This window comes from Nelumbo nucifera, chromosome 7 (genome assembly GCF_055504915.1).
Source record: "Nelumbo nucifera cultivar China Antique chromosome 7, China Antique-T2T, whole genome shotgun sequence".
NCBI lineage: Eukaryota > Viridiplantae > Streptophyta > Magnoliopsida > Proteales > Nelumbonaceae > Nelumbo > Nelumbo nucifera.
Window position 1 is genome coordinate 33,320,612 of NC_142655.1, and position 13,315 is coordinate 33,333,926.

The 13,315-nt window shown below is 43.3% G+C and overlaps 1 protein-coding gene across 6 annotated transcripts in view; it reads left to right on the forward strand.

The window, feature by feature from the left end:
- The window catches only part of LOC104598294 (CMP-sialic acid transporter 4-like), a 91,602-nt gene that overhangs the window by 12,679 nt on the left and 65,608 nt on the right, over positions 1 to 13,315 (forward strand). For 5 of the 6 annotated variants that reach the window (XR_735344.3, XM_019197948.2, XM_010260293.3 and 2 more), the window contains exon 4: positions 5,338 to 5,394. The exons of the other annotated variant lie outside the window; for it this stretch is intronic. Coding sequence is in view for 4 of the 5 variants with exons in the window: in XM_019197948.2 (XP_019053493.1) it covers positions 5,338 to 5,394 (57 nt within the window). In the remaining variant the exon portion in view is untranslated. The remainder of the gene's footprint in view (positions 1 to 5,337; positions 5,395 to 13,315) is intronic. 6 annotated transcript variants of the gene reach the window in all.

Below are 13,315 nucleotides of genomic sequence, written 5' to 3' on the forward strand. Positions count from 1 at the left end.
CTGCCGGAGCACCACAAAATCCATGATATTTTTCACGTTTCCTTGCTCAAGCCATTTACGGGTCATCCCCCGGATTAAGTACCCCCCCTACTGCCCCTGAAAGACGGCAAATTCATCCCCCAACCTCGGTCTTTAGTTCGATCCAGAATCAATCGGGGTGTTCTCGAGGTCCTAGTGGAATGGGACAGCTTACCATCAGCCGAAGCCACCTGGATTCCCTTGACTGAACTCCAAGACACCTATCCGGATCTCGAGCTTGAGGACAAGCTTGTAGTCCAGGAGGGGAGTAATGTTATGGATGCATTCGTTGGGAGGAAGTATCGTCGCCGACAGCAGCAGTAACATGGGACCCTCATCAGATTATCTAGCTAGCCACAGTTCATCTTACCTTATCTTTATCTTATCTGCTTTCTTATCTTACTCTTATCTTATCTGTTCCAATAAGGATTAGTATAGAATCTGATTTATCTTAGGGAGTTTTTATCCTTCTTGAGTAGGGAGTCTTATCTAGGAGTCTTATCTATCTTATCTGTAAGCAGTTTAGTTATCAAGGAGTCTCCCTACAAGGAGGACTCTTACCTCTTGTAATCTCCTATTTAAGGAGCTGAGATTATTGAATAAAGATATAAAAAAAATTCAGTCAAGGAAGAGAGTAAAAGGAGAGTTCGGTGATCTCTTGGACAAATCACCCTTTAGGACGCCAAGATAGGTTCGGCTGGGAAGGGGAGGAACAAGGGAAAACAAGAGGTTTTTCCCGTGGACCGACCCGTGACGAGATCCTATTCCCGGGTCCATAACAGGTATTCATTTAATTTTGTCCTTTTTACAATTAAAGAATAAAATACAATAGTGGGGAACTGGAGAGAGGTTTGATTGACTCTCTTCCTTCCCTTTTCTTCCATGTTCTTCATCCATTGTTTCTCTCTCCCATCTTCTTCAATCTTCTCCTTTTTCTGTTTTATTTCAAATTATTGCGGGTGGGATTTACATATGTTGTTATGAAGATTATTAGCTTTAATGTTAGAGGATTGTGTAGTGTTAGGAAGAAGCGGGTTATAAAGGATCTCTTGTGAAGGGAGTGACTAGACAGTGATATTGCAGGAAATTAAACTCACAGATATGGATAGAAGGTGGATGAGGAGTGTGTGGAGCTCTAGTGGCATTAGTTGGACTGTAGCACCTTCTTGGGGTGCCTTAGGGGGAATGTTCACAATGTGGAGAAATGAAGTGGTGGAATCTATAGAAGAACTAATTGGCTGTTTCTCTCAATTTCATTAAAATTTAAAAATGTAGGGGATGGCTTTACTTGGGTCTTGACAAATATCTATGGGCCTAACAATTATAGACAAAGAAAGGATTTGTTGGAGGAACTCTTTGACATTAGGGGATTATGGGATGATCCCTAGTGTCTAGGGGAGATTTCTACTAGCATGAGGAAGTTCAATGAGTTAGTATACTCCTGTGAGCTAAAAGAGATTATGCTTCAATGGAATTTGTTCACTTGGTCTAATTTATAGGCTTCCCCTACTTGTTTGAAGATAGATTTATGTTTGGCACTGAGAAGGAAGAGTATGGGGAGGGTTGGTGGCTAGGGAATTGCCAAGGGTTACCTTTGATCATTGCCCAAATAGTATTGGAATGGGGGACTTTCTGAGTGGCCCCGCCCTTTTTAGGTTTGAAATTATGTGGCATACTCATCCAGACTTCATTCATAAGGTGGAAGAGTGGTGGAGAGAAGATATGAGAGTACATTGGAAAGGAGTAAGTTTCCATTGGAAAATAAACTTGGCTTATTACTAGTCATGTGGTTGGTTGCCCCAAAATCAATGATCCAATGGTTGGAAATGAGGTAGACACATGAAATGCAGAGGTCTGGTTACCTGAAGTGGATAGATGTGAGGTAGACAGAGTGACTGAGCACTCTTCAAGTTGCTGGAGAGTCCTACCATACTCTTTCAACTGATCACGTAAGGTATTTAGCATCCCCTCCTTGGAGTTAGAGCCTGTGGAGATACTCTCTTGAGATGAGTCACCGTTTTTTTTTTTTTTTGATAAATGAGAGATTTTATTAGGGAAGAGGATAGAAACATATAACAATTACAAAAGATATTTGGAGAGGCATGAGCTGTGACCTCTCCAACCCATCAAAAATTAAAAGAGATTACAACTGTGCCCAATACAACTCATCCCTAGTTGCCCCTTGCTTGGCTAAGCAATCAGCCATAGCATTAGTAGATCTTCCCACCCATTGTGTTCTAGCATTCAAATTCCTTGTCAAACAGTTAATTTTTTTAAGTTCATTCTTGAAATGCCAAACTACTGTCTCTGGGTTCTGTAACTACCCCATAACCACCTTGGAGTTTCCTTCTATTACTAGCTATTCCATCCTATCTGCACAGCAAATCTACCCCTTGCAGAGCAACAAGCAGTTCTGCCCTAGTGGAGCCCCCCTCGCCTAATGGGCTTGAAAATAACAGAGTTACAGAGCCACTTTCATTCCTTATAACTCCTCCCATCCCAGAATAACCTGGATTGCTTTGACTGCTATCATCAAAATTTAACTTCATAAAACCTTTAGGTGGTGGTACCCAGCTCCTGTGCACCTTTATCTTTAACGAGGAACTTCTTTCCACTGCTGGCTAATGCCACCACAAATCATTGAAAGAAAACTGCTGAAATAAATCCAAAGATTTTAGCCACGAGATAGCCCTATACAGGATAAAGTCCTTCACATCTTGTTGGCTTCTCTCCTTCTCTTGGACTATTCTGGCATTCCTTTCTTCCCACACTGTCCAAAGCAATGCTGCTTTTGCAACCCTCCACATTATTCTTCCTCTTTGTTGGCGCCAAGCAAAGACAGAAGGGTAAAAAAGCAAGCTTACTTCTGCTGGCCTTTTCCACCTGCATCCAAAGATCAAGAATGGCCAATCCCACAAATCTGCTGTAACCGAATAAGAAATTAGTAAATGATAACAATCCTCACCATGGGATCTACAAAGAGTACACCAATTAGGTGAGATGCAAAGATAGGGCCTTCTCCTTTGTAGATTAGATTTTATTCCCATACTGCTGTGGTTCCTTAAAGGACTGGAATTTCTTTGGCTTGTCCACAGGGTCCCAACATGTTTCTTTGGTATGTCAGGTTCTGCCACAATGAGAACATCTCAACTTATCTCTATCAACAGCCTCAGTCCTCTTCATAGCATCATTACCCTTCCTCCTCTCCTTAGATTGAACTAGGGAGTAAACTTCCTGAATTGATGGGAGCTCCTTTCTCCCTAATACCTGAACACGAATGAGCTCATAACTGGGATTAAGACCAGCCTAGAAAGCAAACACCCTCTTCTGATTTATAAGTCTCTTATACTCCTATGCATTTGATTCATTCTTCCAGTCAACAGTCAGATAATAATCAAGCTCTTTCTACATTGAGGTCAGAGAAGAATAATATGATGACAGACTTTTCTCCTCCTGTACAAGTGGATTTTTTTTTTTTTTGATTGGAAACAACAACTTCATTAATATAACTTAAAAATAACTTTCCAGATTTAAGTACATCTGTCAACCCCTAAGTAGGTGTTGAGCCCCCAGTAATCTTTCTTACAAAACTGCCCAGAACATACTCTCCCTCACAGTCCCTTGTTTACAAGTGGATCACTACTTGAAGCTGATATGTACGAGCATAATGCCTTTGCTCGGAAAAGTAGCCTTAGCTTGATTCCATATCTCCTTTTCCATATCAGTCCACATGAAGTTCTTCCTCAGACTAGGGTGAATAGAGGTCACTAGCCAAGACATGATCAAGTAGTTGTCTTGGTCCCACTTACCACGAGCCAAACGAGCCTCCTTAGGTTGAGGGACATCACCGGACAAATACCCAAGCTTACCTCTTCAGCCCACGTATAATTTCACACTTTTTGATCACTCCAAATAATTGAGTCCATCAAGGACAGTGATAGCAACAATAAAACCCCAACTTTTAGCACCTAAACTGGTCATGTTTTGGCTTCCAGTAACTTCTGAGATAGTTGAATCTTCAGTAGGCATTGTCCTTACACATAATAAATGGTAATCACACTTGAAACTTGTACCAGAAAGGAGTAAAAAGCACCAACAACCACAAACCCCGATCTGTTTATCTGTTAACAACACCTAAACCTGGCTGGAAGACACAAAACCAGCAGTAGAAATACCTTCAAACACCACCAGCCCAAAAAAGGAAGGAGGGAACACCTCCATCCAACCCTCACAGTCTGTACACTGCTAAACAACTGATGTGTGGGGGGAAAGAACACTCCTCAAGCACCAAACACACCACAATACAGATTGCCAGGTCTGAAACTTGGTGTGAGATCCATAAAACAGGGCACGACACACAGACAAATGGATCTCACATCTCAACAACAGAAGAACACTGAGGAAACTCCTCCATGAACTCAAAAACTCATCATATGAAGGAATAAAACACCCCAAACAATAACCTTTTTGGTTCTACAACCAAAAGGAAAAGAAAGAATAGCAGAAAACACTTACTTGGTCGGATCTCTTTCAGATTTTTGGAAATTCCAGTCAATTCTAGAGGAAATCTGAGTAGAAGAGAAGAAAGAAGGGCGCTTTTTGGTTCTACAACCAAAAGGAAAAGAAAGAATAGCAGAAAACACTTACTCGATCGGATCTCTTTCAGATTTTTGGAAATTCCAGTCAATTCTAGAGGAAATCTGAGTAGAAGAGAAGAAAGAAAGGTGGATCCAAGCCTTGACTTCTATCAATCTTGCTCTGATTCCATCTAGAAGTAAAGAGAGGAAGAGAGAAGGAGAAACAGTAGATCAGAAGAAAGAATATTTGCTGGAAAAGTGTCAGTGGCAGCACCCTCACTGAATTATATGTGAGGGTGTTTAAAGAATAGAGAAAACTACAATGGTTACAGCTTAACAAAGAAAAGGCAATAATAACAGTCTAATAAGAACCTAACAGTGGTCCCAACAACATAACTAATTTACTTTTTCATTTTATGTATTCATTTTGTTTATGTACGTGTGATTTGGTGGTTGGGGTGGAATATAATTCCTTAATACCTGTACTAGGGTGACATATTGTGTTGGATACTTAATTTTTATTGTGAACTCCTTATTTGATGCCTTGTCAAGCTGTGTCCTTGTTGTATTTGGGTAACATGGGTGGCAGGGAATTTCCTAAGCTTCTTTGCTCTTTAGCTGGACACTGTTTAGGAGTGACTAAGGATTCTGTTGGAATTGAATAAAGATTCTGCTTTTTTTTTGTCTCTTGATACACATGGCTGTGATGCTCATCTTATTATGGTTCTGCTTAATTCTGTAGGCTAGACGTCAGAAGGTAGGAGAGAAACCCCTTCTCTCAGTTTCTACATTTGTGCAGGTAAGAGTTCCCTGCCATTTTAGCAGGTTCATTTAGCTCTCTGTTGTTTGTATTTGAAGGTGTTATTGTCAAAAGTCTGATCTTGTATTTTCAGCGTGCTATCCTAGTGAGTTTAAGAAAGACAGGTTGAAGGGAATAGCTAAATTTCTTTATTTCAGAAGTGTTCCAAAAAGCTTGTTTGACTAATGCAACAAAATAAAGCTTAAGCTAAGAGCCTTGAGATTCAATTTTAAGGCTATAAGACACATGCCTCATACCTTGAGTCTTGAGATGCCTTATGCCAAGAATATGTCATTCACATTTTACACATTTATTGAACTATTGAAGTGGGCTTCTCATCATAAAATCATGTTAAAGATCAATTCAAGCCTTCCATGTGTTTGTGGTTCATTTTAATATTAGGTTTTTAATACCCATTTGAGGAGCTTTCTAGTCTTGAAGTTATGTGTAAGAACGGATTTAGTTGTTTGAAGCTCTTAGTATCCCTCTTTGTGTGATTCATCCATAGAAATGTAGTCATTTTATGTATAATTTCATACTTGACTAGGAAACTAGGAGGCACTTTCAAATGGGTTTGAAGATCAGCATACAGTTTTGCCAATACAATTGCCAAACATGGGGTAAACAGAGCTAATCTATTTTAGGGAACAATATCACAATGATTGATGTAATCGATAGGGGTTGTGGTTAGGAAGCACATTGGTAGCCTAACAACATAGCGAATCCAGCCCTTTGCTGAATATATTCTATTGTTTTGTACACAAGCAATAAAATTTAATTGTTAACTGGAAAAAGGCGTTGTTTTTTCATTCTCATGATGGAAATGCAAGGAGTGGCAACCCAAGGTTGGAGTTTTTGTATTGTTGTTTGGTTGGGAGGTTCATCAACTCTGATCCTGATATCAGAGAAGTGGAGAATTACGTGTCAATGGAATGGCATGGTAGGCATTTAGAAAATGTGTGGAGACTGGGGGTGTGCTTTTTATATTTAGTTTCAGGAGGAAGTGTGATATGGAAAAGGTGTTGGAATTAGAAAAAAATGGAAAGAGGAAGAGGAATAAAGATGAAAGAGAAGAGAGAGAGAGGAAGGGAGAAGAGGAACTGTCGCGACTCATAGGGCAACAATGGGAAGAGGAAGAGGAAGAAGCTGAAAAGGCAAGGGAGAATAAGGGTAAAAAGGTAATTTTTAGTGAAGGGCCCTTTTTGGGTTTAGAGGGTAAAATAGGAAAGACAAAAGAAGGGGTGAATGATGAATTTACTAATAAGTGCGAGCCTAGGGTTGAGGTAGGTTTCGAAAAAACATAAGGGGAAGAGCATTAAGATTGGGGGAATAGGAGTTGAAGAGATGAAGAGAAAAGAGGGAGGCTGTGTTAGGGTATTTCTGTCTTTATACTTATGTTGAGGTTGCTGATCTGTAATATTATATTAGAACTAGTGTCCCTCACTTAAGTAAGTTCACATGTGTCTTTTCCATTATGTTAGTAATATAAAACATGTCTGGCCGAATGGGAGAGGGAATTTTTTCTCTCATTCGAACCAAACTTTTCTTCTCTCTTTTTCTCCTCTTTTCTCTCTCTTTTTTTTTCTTCTTTCTTCTAGTAGAAATCACTGATTGTAGATTTAGTTGAATTTCTTGTGAAAGGAAAAGGGGAGGAAGATAAAGATTTCAGTAGTAGAGAAGAAAAGAGAGGGAGAAAAGAGTAGGAAGTCAACCAGGATTCTTGAATTAACCCTAGCCGCCAACCCTTCATTATATTTATACTTAACTTAAAGGATGAGATATTACAAGGATGCCCTTAGTAGGGCGGCTACTAATGTAGCTGAACAGTCACAAGTTAAAAATATAAACTAATGGGCCTAACGCCCAATAACTTCCTAACTAAATAGCTTAAAATAAGAATAAAAAACAACTATGCCCAACTCAACACTCCCCCTCAAGTTGGGAGTAAATGTCACACATTCCCAACTTGCGTAGATCATGCTCCAGCTTGTTCTTTGCAACACCTTTTGTGAGAACATCCGCGAGCTGCAGATCAGAAGCAATGTATGGAAGGCAAACTTCTCCAGAAGTTACTCTCTCTGATAAAATGTCTATCCACTTCAATGTGCTTAGTTCGGTCATGCTGGACTGGGTTATGGGCAATGTTAATTGCTGCCTGGTTATCACAGTATAACATCATAGGTTCTTTTGCCTGTACATCGATTTCTTCTAATAGGGAACGGATCCAGAGAAGTTCTGAAACTCCATGTGCCATGGCCTTGTATTCAGCTTCAGCACTTGATCTTGCCACCACTGTTTGTTTCTTACTCTTCCACGAGACAAGGTTAACCCCAACAAGGGTGCACACTCTTGAAGTTGATCTCCTGTCATCAAGGCATCTTGCCCAATCTGCATCTGTATAAGCCTCTAGTTTCAACTGTCCATGATCAGTAAACAATATGCCTTTGCCCGGGTGTCCCTTCAGATAAGCAAGAATCCTGTCAACTGTCTCCCAATGCTGGACTCGTGGAGCATGCATATATTGACTTACCACACTTACTGCATAGGAAATGTTTGGTTTTGTCATACACAAGTATAGCAGCCGACCCACAAATCTCTGATATCTCCCAATGTCCTTTACTGGTTCACCTTCTGATGCATTGATTCTATGGTTCTGATCAATAGGGGTACTGATTGCCTTCGTTCCAAGCTTCCCTGTCTCTTGAAGAAGATCCAAGACATACTTCCTTTGAGAGATAAAAATTCCATGTTTTGATCTTACAACTTCAATGCCTAGGAAGTATCTCGGTTCTCTAAGATCCTTTATTTCAAATTCTTTATGTAGATTCCTTTTCAGACAATCAATCTGATGAGTTACCGCTCACCTCGGAAGCCCCTTCGAGGGTGGCTTAACCTCCTGAAACAGAAGATGAAGGGAGAGAAGAGAGGGGAAGGTAGGAAGAAGAATGGCTTAGAGAGAGAGAGGTAAAGAGATATTCATTCACACTGTTTATTACATGATCAGGGCCTTATATAGCTGGCCTACATGTGTGCAATCATGGAGAGAATATCTTCTGGTGGCAGTGTAACTAACTCTGGAAGGTTCTGAGTATAACTAACTTTGGAGGCTTTGCCGCGTGTCCACTACCCTTTCTATCTTCTAGTGAAATGCTGATTGGTGGTGGTCTGCTCCACTCCCATAGTTGGGCTTGGAGGGAGTGTTTGGGTTCCAACAATTCCTCCCTCCTTAGCATCGACCTTGGCCTCAAGGTCTAGGTTCGGAAACCTCTCGTTCAGCCTTAGATAAGGTACCCAAGTGGCGTCATCTGGAGGAAGTCCAACCCATTCTACCTTGGCTTTTGGCACAACCTGACCACCTCGTCGAACCCAACGGAAATTCACAATTCTGATAGGCTCTGTGTCAATGTCCCCTTCTTCAGTGAATTGGGGTAAGTTAGATAAGACAGGAGTATGATTTCCCACCGCCTTCTTAAGAAGTGAGATGTGAAACACCGGATGAAGCTTTGAGGTTGAAGGGAGGTCCAACCGGTAAGCAACAAGGCCCACTCTCTCCAAAACCTTATAAGGCCCATAATACCTGGGCGCTAGCTTGTGCCAAGCCCGTCTTACTACTGAGATCTGGCGGTAAGGTTGGAGCTTAAGGTAAACAAAATCACCCACCTGAAATTCTAATGGGCGGTGGTGAGAGTCATAGCAGGCCTTCATTCGCTGTTGGGCTTTTGTCAAGTTGGACTTAAGCAATCTAAGAATCTCGTCTCTCGCAAGTAGACGGGTCTCTACTTCTGCCACCTTTGATGACCCATATTCATAAGGTAATATGGGAGGGGGTTCTCTGCCATATAGAGCTTTGAAGGGTGTCATTCCAATAGCCGATTGATAAGTCAAATTGTACCAGTATTCTACCCACAGAAGCTAGTGAGCCCACTGTCGAGGCTTCTCCCTATGAAGCATCTAAGGTAGGCTTCCAAGCATCGATTACGATCTTCAGTCTGTCCATTAGTCTGCGGGTGATAACTTGTGGAGGGGTGCAGTTAGGTTCCTTGCAACCGAAAATATTCCTTCCAGAATGAACTCCGGAAGGCAAGGTCACGGTTTGAGACAATGGATCTTGGGGTTCCATGCAGCTTGGCGACGTCCTGTATGAAGATGTCAGCCACCATTGCTGCGGTATAAGGGTGAGGTTATGCAGAGAAATGGCTGTACTTGGTGAGACGGTCAACCACTACCATGATAACCTCCTTTCCTGCAGAACGTGGAAGACCCGTGATGAAGTCCATGGAGAGGTCTTCCCACACTTGCTTTGGAATCTTGAGGGGTTGTAGAAGGCCAGCGGGAGACTGTGAGGAGTATTTATGCTGTTGGCAGGTTTGGCATTCGGATACATAGTGCAATACATCCTTACGCATTCCTACCCAATGATAGTGGCTGTTGAGCCTCTTTGGGGTCCGTAGCACCCCTGAGTGTCCCCCCAACGCAGAGTCATGAAACAACCTTAGCAGTTCAACTTTGTGGGTTGAATTCTGGGCAACAACAAACTGGCCCCTAAAGAAAAGATCAGGCCTCACAATTTGGTAACCCGCAACTTGGGAAGGGTTACGACTCCACTTATCTCTAATGTTCTGTAGCTGCAGATCAGACCTGGCTTCTTGCCGTATAGCTTCAAACAAGGGAACACTGGGCTGAGAGCAAGTCAGATGGGCTAACTCTTCCACTCGTGACAAGGCATCAACTACTCTGTTTGCGGGCCCAGGCTTATATTTTATGAGGTAGTCAAAGCCCATCAGTTTACTAAGCCATTTTTGCTGCTTCGGGGTGTGCACCCTTTGCTCTGCTATGTACTTCAAACTTTGTTGGTCTGTCCTTATAACAAATTGGCATCCCAATAGGTATGCACGCCACTTTTGCACTGCCATTACCATAGCCATCATTTCTTTGACATAAGTGGACCGACTTTGGTGAGCTGCTGAGAGAGCCTTGCTGAAATAAGCAATGGGCTGCTCTTTCTGCATCAAGACGGTCCTACTCCTACATCCGATGCATCACATTCTATTTCAAAGGGTTGAGAGAAGTCTGGAAGAGTGAGGACTGGAGGGCTAGAAACTGCTATCTTCAAGTCTTCAAAAGCCCGTTAGGCATCATCAGCCCAACCGAAGGAATCCTTCTTTAATAGACGCATTAGAGGGGCGGCCATAAGCCCATTCCCCTTAATGAAGCGCCTATAATATCCGGTTAGCCCAAGAAAGCCCCTTAGAGCCTTTATAGTAGTGGCCTTGGGCCACTTCTGGATGACGTCTACCTTTTCTTCGTCTGCCATGACTTGCCCTGCTGCAACCACATGGCCTAAGTATTGAATTTGTCATTGTCCAAAGGAACACTTTGTCATTTTGGCATGTAACCGGTGCCCCCTTAGAGTTGTGAGGGTGAGTTTCAGATGTTCCATGTGTATCCCAATCTCCGCTGTGTACCAGAATGTCATCGAAAAACACCAGAATAAATCGCCTTAGGAATGGCCTGAAGATGTCATTCATGAGGGTCTGAAAGGTGGAGGGGGCGCGTTGGTGAGTCCAAAAGGCATAACCAAAAACTCATAATGGCCATCGTGGGTCCTAAAGGCCGTCTTGTGGATGTCAGCCTGGTGGACCCGAATCTGATGATACCCGGACCACTGGTTTAATTTGGAGAATACTCGTGCCTCTCCTAACTCGTCCAACAGTTCATCAATGAGGGGTGTAGGAAACTTGTCCTTCACTGTAATCTGATTCAAGGCCCGGTAATCTACGCAAAAGCGCCAACTACCATCCTTCTTGTTCACTAGGAGTACCGGGAATGAAAAAGGGCTGGTGCTGGTCTGTATATGCCCTTTTTCCAATAGCTCTCTCACTGCATTCTCAATTTCCAGCTTCTGGAAGTAAGGGTATCTATATGGCCTCACATTGGCCGGTTTAGAACCTGGTAAGAGAGGTATTTGATGATCATGAGCCCGAGGTGGAGGTAATTGGTTCGGCTCTTTGAATACGTCACCAAACTGATCGAGTATCGATCGTAAGGCCTCGTGTTGGGCTCCTGTGGGGTGGACACAACCCTGGTTGTCCAGAATTGGGACTGTGGGCCGAATGCCTAAGTGCATAAATAAGGGTTGTCCAGCATCCTTGGAGGCCCGTACCATGGAGGCTAAAGTGTCACCTTGGGGACTAGGGGGACGCACCCCTTGTAAATGACAAGTCTGGCCATCCTGGTGAAAATCCATTGTCATTTTGGCACAATCACAAAGTGCACCTAGGCCACGCAACCAATGAACCCCCAAAATAATATCAGCCCCCGAGAATTCCAATGGGTGGAGATCCACCATGAAATTATGGCCCTAAATGAGGATTTTTTCCTTCTTACATACACCATTACATGACATCTGACAACCATTAGCCACATGGATTGAAAAGAGAGGAGTGGGTTGTATAGTCATACCTAGTTGCTTTGCCAAACGACAAGTGATGAAATTCAGGGTAGAGCCACTGCCAATCAAAATCATCACGGTCCGGCCAACCAATCTTCCTTCTACTCGCATGGACTGAAGAGAGTTGAGGCCCATGAGGGCGTGAAAGGAGATCTCGGCCCTGTTAGGTTCTGGTCCGTCTGGAATCAGTTCACAGTCATTTAAGTGCTCTGGTTCTGCCTCTTCTGGCTCTTCCTCTGTCTGTAGGAAAAACACTCACTGGACCCGACATTTATGGCCCGACCCAAACTTGTCATCACAGTTATAACAAAGGCCTTTCTCGTGCCGGGCCTACATCTCCGCTCATGATAGACGTTTGAAGGGCATAGTGGGCCTGGGCAAGATGGGCTTCTGATGATCCCCAACCTGTTTCATGGGCTGTTGATCGACCCGTGGAGGAGTCCTCACATTCGGGTTGGTCGGCTTGCTGGCTCTGTGTAGGTTGTCGTTTTCTTCTTCTTGCAGGCGAGCCAATCCCACCGTAGCCATGATTATCACTGGACGGAGAGCCCTCACCTCCAGGCGGATATCCTCTTTGAGGCCTCCCACAAAACATCCCACTAAGGCCTTCTCCGGTCAGCCATGTACCTTGGTCGCCATTCGCTCGAACTCGAGCTGGTACTCTGCTACCGTTCCAGTCTGCTTCAATCGAGTGATATGCTCGTCGTAGTCCACGAACACCGTCGGTCCAAAACGGATGCACAGAGCTTCAGTGAACTTTGCCCGAAGTTACCTGGGGATGATTTTGGCGATACCACTGGAGCCATAGGATCGCGTCTCCTTCTAGATGAATGGAAGCGATGGAGACACGCTGGTGTGCGGGTGTTTCGTGGTATTCGAAAAATCTTTCTGCTCTAAAGATACAAGGAATGGGATCTCCACCGGAATAGTTGGGAAAGTTGATCTTATTGACTTTTCTGGTGGGGTAATACCCTGTTCTTTGGCTGCTGGAAGCAGAGGCTTCCATTCCTGCTAGGTGACTGGTCTCACCGGATTGTTGCTGAGAGGTGAAGCTTGAGACGACCACTTTGAGTTCCCTGAGTTCGTTCAACACCTGGTGGAATCCACCCTCAAGCTGGTCGACTTTATCATCCATGGTAGAGGAACGTGTCTGTGGCATCCTGAAGCCTGTGATCTGGATAGCCTGGCTCTGATACCAATTGATTAGTTACCGCTCACCTCAGAAGCCCCTTCGAGGGTGGCTTAACCTCCTGAAGCAGAAGATGAAGGGAGAGAAGAGAGGGGAAGGTAGGAAGAAGAATGACTCAGAGAGAGAGAGGTAAAGAGATATTCATTCACACTGTTTATTACATGATCAGGGCCTTATATAGCTGGCCTACATGTGTGCAATCATGGAGAGAATATCTTCTAGTGGCAGTGTAACTAACTTTGGAAGGTTCTGAGTGTAACTAACTTTGGAAGGTTCTGAGT